At 56.5% G+C, this 5,708-nt stretch overlaps 3 protein-coding genes across 3 annotated transcripts; 2 read left to right on the top strand and 1 right to left on the bottom strand.

Annotated features, from left to right (window-relative positions):
- Positions 1-60: 60 nt before the first annotated feature.
- MONBRDRAFT_12814 (uncharacterized protein) lies at positions 61-624 on the top strand (the record flags this gene model as incomplete). Its single annotated transcript, XM_001750701.1, has 1 exon — positions 61-624. The coding sequence occupies one exon, from the start codon at positions 61-63 to the stop codon at positions 622-624; it is 564 nt and encodes a 187-aa protein (XP_001750753.1).
- A 1,235-nt stretch (positions 625-1,859) lies between these two features.
- On the top strand, positions 1,860-2,651 carry MONBRDRAFT_30243 (uncharacterized protein; the record flags this gene model as incomplete). The annotated part of the gene is made up of 4 exons (XM_001750700.1): positions 1,860-2,037; positions 2,138-2,226; positions 2,361-2,459; positions 2,559-2,651. 4 exons carry the CDS (start codon positions 1,860-1,862, stop codon positions 2,649-2,651), a joined length of 459 nt encoding a protein of 152 aa, XP_001750752.1.
- A 135-nt stretch (positions 2,652-2,786) lies between these two features.
- Positions 2,787-5,441, bottom strand: MONBRDRAFT_34695 (uncharacterized protein; the record flags this gene model as incomplete). The annotated part of the gene is made up of 13 exons (XM_001750678.1): positions 2,787-3,106; positions 3,199-3,298; positions 3,399-3,445; positions 3,528-3,611; positions 3,710-3,847; positions 3,921-3,981; positions 4,115-4,180; positions 4,266-4,325; positions 4,402-4,476; positions 4,587-4,722; positions 4,809-4,923; positions 5,024-5,117; positions 5,257-5,441. The coding sequence occupies 13 exons, from the start codon at positions 5,439-5,441 to the stop codon at positions 3,035-3,037; spliced, it is 1,233 nt and encodes a 410-aa protein (XP_001750730.1). The 3' UTR covers positions 2,787-3,034.
- Positions 5,442-5,708: the final 267 nt, after the last annotated feature.

Here is a 5,708-nt window from a genome sequence, read left to right as displayed (position 1 = left end):
CCCACCTTGCCTCCGGATAGGGTGTCGATGTCTGATCTCCCGGCTGCCATATCGAACAACATGGGCAAGATTCCTGTGCGTGACACGGACGGCAGTTCGACACACCTGGGTGACCAAGCGTCGGGATCAGACTGTTCTCCCGAGCTGCTCGAGGAGATGTCGGACCCATCGTTCTGCGTGATGAACGTCACAGATGTTGCTCCTCTGCCAAGCAAGTCCAACAGCGGCGGCCGAGATGACGGCCTGGAGTTTCAGGCACCGGTCGTTCTTCTTGTTCCGCCTGGCATCTGCTCCGAGGATGGCATCGTGGAGGATGTGGTGCAGATCGAATCCAAGGTCACTGTCGGTGGCGGTGGCAGCAGCGTCCCCTCTCATGCGCCCGGGGAGGACGATGGCGACGCCGGCCCCTGTGCCAAACAGTCCAAAGTGAGCGGCAGTGCTCGCGCTCGCTCCAACCGGGGCTCAAAGCATCGCCAACTCCTCGACCAACGTGCACAGCCGTTTCAAGCAGGACCTCCGCTTCCCGCCCAACCTTTACCGGCTTCTTTGCCATCATCCAATTCTCACGTACGGGCGACGACACCACTCTCAACTCGACGCTTCAATGGCTCGGCCGAAAGCTGAAATGGTCAATCCTTTCTTTTTGAACCAAGGGCTTGACCATTTCTTCTTTCGCCCGCCCGCCCACCCACCGCGCCGCCACACCCCCCTTTTATTTTTTTGCCATGTCCTTGTGCCTTTGGATGTGTGTGAGGGGTGTGTGTGTGTGTGTGCGCGCGCAACCTCGGATGCAAAGCCTTTCTTCCATTTGCTTTTCTGGCAGTTGGAACAAACGCTTTGCAACCGAGTTTGCGATTGCGGTGCTGCAGCACTTTACTCGGTGTTGTCTGTGTCGTCTGTCTGTCGGGCTGTGTGTGTGTGTGTGTGTGCCGGTCTGTGTGTGTGCCGGTCTGTGTGTGTGCCGGTCTGTATGTCTGCCGGTTTTTGTCTCCCTCATGCCCACCGCTTCTGCGTTCGATACGGGGTTCTGAGGCGGCTTTTTTTTAAAAACAAATTCCGCCTTATCCTTGGCCGGTGTGTGTTGTCATGTGGTGTGGTGTCGTGTGGCATGCACACGCTTTTGCTGCCCAATCGATCAATCAACCCGACACGCTTTGATGATCTTTGATCGTTGCTCGCTGACGTGCTCTTCGCCCCAACCCCCCTCTCTCTCTCTTGTTTTTCTCTCTCCTGGCAACAGCCTTGATATTTGCACCCGCCTCTCCACTCAAACATACGACGATCGAGTCAGAGAGGAGAGGGAGAGTGCCAAAAGGGGAGAGAAGAGAGGCAGATAGGGAGAGAGTCAGATAGGGAGAGTGCCAAAGGGAGAGCCATAGGAAAAGAGCCAGAGGGACGCGCCAGAGGAAAAGAGCCACAGCAAGAGAGCCACAGCCAGGGAGTCAAAGCCAGGGAGTCAACCACAAGGAGAACCATAAAAGGAGAGGGAGAGCCAGGGCGCGTCAGAGCGCGTCAGAGGGCGCATCAGAGAGAGAGAGAGGAAGGGAGAGGGGAAGAGGCGCCCATAGGGAGCCATAGGGAGTCAGTGAGAGCCATAGGGCCCGACCACCATTGTTGCATAGAGACGTTACACACACACACACACACACACACACACACACACACACACACACACACACACACACACACACACACACACACACACACACACACACACACACACACACACACACACACACACACACACACACACACACACACACACACACACACACACACACACACACACACACACACACACAAGTTGCGACTTTTATTTTATTTTTTTTAAATTTTTTTTGATGCAAGACCTGGCAAGAATGGCATGTTCAATGACGGGATCAGTGGCGGCAACGGCGGCGGCGGCGGCCGCGGTGGGGTTGGCTGTTGGGTATCTTGTTGGTAACAACAAGGCGGGGTTGGGGGCTGGTTGCTGCCCGGTCAAGGTGCAGCCCAAGGGCGTTTTTGTTTTGATTATCCGTCTCGAGTTTAAGGAGGGTACGTGTCATGGCTGGCAAGCCGTGCCAATGGCAGCGTGGCCTTGGCTCGTGTGACTTGATCTGCCTCACTGGGCACGATGATCGCCATGGGTGTGCAGGCGCCCGAGCTGGCTTCATCAAGCGCTGGGCGGAACTGGCCAAGTTTGTGCAAGCGAACGAGCCCAACACGCTCACCTACGAGCTGACGGTAGGCAGGCGCCCCACCTGCATCCAGCCTTGCTCCTCCTCCTTCGTCTCTTTCTCGTTCTTGCGGCAGCACCCTTGCACTGCAAGTGTGGCGGGCACAACGTTCAACTCTCACAATCCTGGATCGGGGCGCAGACGACCAATGCCAACCCAAACGAGGCCTTTATTTACGAGCGTTACGTGTCTGAATCAGACCTTAAGCAGACACACTGCGGCTCAAAGGCCTTCAAAGACGTATGTCCCTGTCAGCGGGCACCTGCCTGCCCCTTTGTCCTGCCGGGCATCTACACTCCCCCCTTTTCAACCCCACTGACTTGCGCATTTCCTGCTTAGTTTGAAGCCTGGCTCAACAGCGCCGACATTGTCACCGGCCGCGATGTCTGGGAGAGCACCGAGTCCAACGTGGGCTTTGCCATCCGCCAATAAGATCACCGAGGCCTTTGTTTGCTTGTGTTGCGCCCGTGCTCTTCTTTCGTATTCTACAACGCCTCAGGCGACGACCTTGGTACTGAAACGACCCCTGGGTCCACACCCAGCCTCTGTCAAATTAACACGTAAACTCAAGTTTGTAGCTGTCTATTCAAATACACCTCCCGGTGGGCACATGAGGCCCGTCGCATCATGGGCCCACAGCACCTCCTTTTCACAGTTTGCCAGTTCCATACACACATGCAAACATACTTGCACGCCAGACCCAAAGCAGGCAAAGGAAAACAAACAAACAAACAAACAACATCGCCCCGGTCCTGAATCGTGATGCGTGGGCGCTGATTCTAATCATGTGCGCACGGACGCAGGGTACGACCTCGTCATTGTGCATGCATGGCTGTCAGGACGGTTTGAACCTTGGTCCATAACCGCACGTGCGCCTGCGCATAAGCCTACGCGTGGCAGGACATGGCACAATTCACGCTGGATGAGCCACCGCTTTTCGCACGGCCTTGCTGCGGAGACATGGACATCGCCCACCGACCTGTTGAACTTTGGCAAAGGAGAGGAACATGAGAATCAGTTCTCGCTGCTTGAACTTTTGAAATCGATCCACCTCGCCCAGGGCAGCCTGCACAAACTCGCTATGGGGGCACACAAGGTGCGCACACGCGCAGATGGGTCGCCGTCAGGATCAAGTCTGGCGCCTGAGCAAGAGTCTTGCGCGCTGCGACGTGGACATACTTGTTGCAGCGTTCCTGTTCTGAAGCCTCGGTCGTCAAGGCTTGTAGCTAGGGTTGGGTTGGCATCGGGTCGATGAGACATGTGCCTTGGCCAGGTTGGTGCACGTGTCCAAAAGCGCGAGTGACTCACCTCTGCGGTGAGCTTTGTCCGCAATTCCTCACGTGCCTCGGGGGTGCTCGGCCCCGTCAGACGACTGAAGAAACCAGAGATGCCCTGTAATGTTAAACGGATCAACCGACAAGATGAAGAGCAATCTTAGGACGGGCTAGAAGAGAAATCGACAGCCACGTGCCCAGCAGTTTGGCACTGACGCTATCTGAGGTGGTGTCGAGGGCCTCGAGCTGTTGTTGCTTGTTGAGCTTGGCTTGCTCGGCCTTGGCGACTTTGCCATGTAGCACTTGTTGGTGTGACACGACGGCGCGCAGCGAGTCACCATAGCCGCTAAACACCTGTCGACGAGCACCGCACGCAGTTTGAGACACTGGTGGTCACTGGTGATGATGAGAGGGTTGGTGAACCGACCTTGACGCAGTCGGCAAAGCGCTCTTCATCACGAAGGCCGTTAATGAGGCGTTCGGCTTGCCTTAAAAAAAAAAAAAGTGTCGGTGCAGGTGAACATGGGATCATGGCGCAAGGATGGGGGTGGGGGGCAGTTCATGTTCAGGGTTTAAAGAGCGTCGGGAGTGCTCCGCGCATCACAGAGCGAAAGGATGTACCGGTCAAAGAGACGACAGATCTCGGCCAAGTCTTCGGCCAGGGTAACTTCAATGCGTGACCAGTCGCTACAACCCGAGCAGGACGGCAAAGAATTTTAAAAACACACACGTTTGGGCAGCAAGCGAGCGGGTTGGGTACGCGTGCACTTACTCAAAGGCCATGCCCAATTCTTCAAAGGCGACAGTGAGCCGCTGAGTGTTTTGGGCTAGGCTATATGGGCAGAAACCAGTGGTGGGTGAGCACACAGTAGGTGGGCAAGTGATCGGTTGGCGAATAGACAACACACCGGCCGTGTACGGCCAAAAGGCCTACGAGATGCTCTTGTAAGACATCGGCATAATTGTGCAAGTCGCGGAATTGTCTGTTTGTGGGGAGAGGCGCAAGCGTCCGTCAGGGGAGCAGGAAGGAGGTCGTGGTGGTTGGTGGTGGCTGGCAAAGGCCTAGGGGTGACACTGTATGCTAGTCCCGTACCGGTGGCCTGTATCGCCGGCAAAGACGGCACTCAATGATTTGGCTGGGTTGAGGCTGGAGGCTTGAAGAGGGTTGCCTTCGGCATCGGTGAGGTCTTGGCTCCAATCAAGCATGACCGTGACGAATCGATGAAAGCCTGCGAGATGGCAGCCACGGTGAGCGAGCGGGACTAGCAATGACTTTTAAGCGCGCGACCGGATGGCGCTTGAGGCGTGTTTTTACCTTGGTCAGCGCTGAGGATGGGATGTTCGAGGGTGCGCATGAGGAAATCGCAAAGAGCAATGCGTCGCTTGTTGACAAAGGACTCCTCTCCAATGTCATTACTGAGAGTGGTCAGCTGTCTCGCGGGTACCACAGAATCCAGTGGGGTGAGAAAAAAAAAAAAAAATAAACAACAGGCAGGGCAGCAGGTTTGGAGGTTTGGCGACATAGCCCACCTTGAAGTTGAGGCGTTTTTCTGGGAGCGGGGGCAAGGGAACATGGGGGTAGTGGGACGCAAGGTATTTGTGGAGCAGCAAAAACTCGTTGTAGCTGCCAGCGAGAGATGATGTGGTGACGGGAGCGCATGAGCGAGGGCAGCGGCGTTGGTGGTGGTGGTGGTGGTGTTGGTGATGTGGCTGGGCGACTGCCTCGGTAAATGAGCTGTGCAATCTTGCATGGGGGTGCTTACCGGCGCTCAACCGAGTGGGAGTTTGGGGCGAGGCCAGCGGCGTTGTCGGGGTCTGCCTCGACCTTGATGACGTAGACCATGTATTCGCCTACGGGAGCAAAGGTGTCAAGGGGGACCGGGCTCGACAGCTTGCAAGTGCAGTGGGGCAAGGTCAACGGCTTGGAGAGGAGAAGAGGCGCTGGCATGGGCGCGTACCATTGGGGCCGGTTCGGGGGATGACCTTTTCTATGGTCAAGGAGACGCCGCTGACCCGGCATGGCGCGGTGGACCGCATGGAGAAGGATCGCGAGTCACGGCCCGAGCCAGCAGCGACGGGGGTACCCACAGCCGCCATTTTTTTTTTTCAGGGATGATCCAATCCCCAGCCCTGTCTAAGCGGGGCACAAGGCAAAGCCGCCACGACGCTCAAGCCAGCGCCAGTGTCAGCGTCAGCAGCAGACGCCCTCCAAACG

Source organism: Monosiga brevicollis, genomic scaffold, assembly GCF_000002865.3.
Source record: "Monosiga brevicollis MX1 MONBRscaffold_46 genomic scaffold, whole genome shotgun sequence".
In the NCBI taxonomy this organism is placed as follows: Eukaryota; class Choanoflagellata; order Craspedida; family Salpingoecidae; genus Monosiga; species Monosiga brevicollis.
The sequence above is the reverse complement of the archived record's forward strand: the minus strand, read 5'-3'. Positions and strand labels throughout refer to the sequence as shown.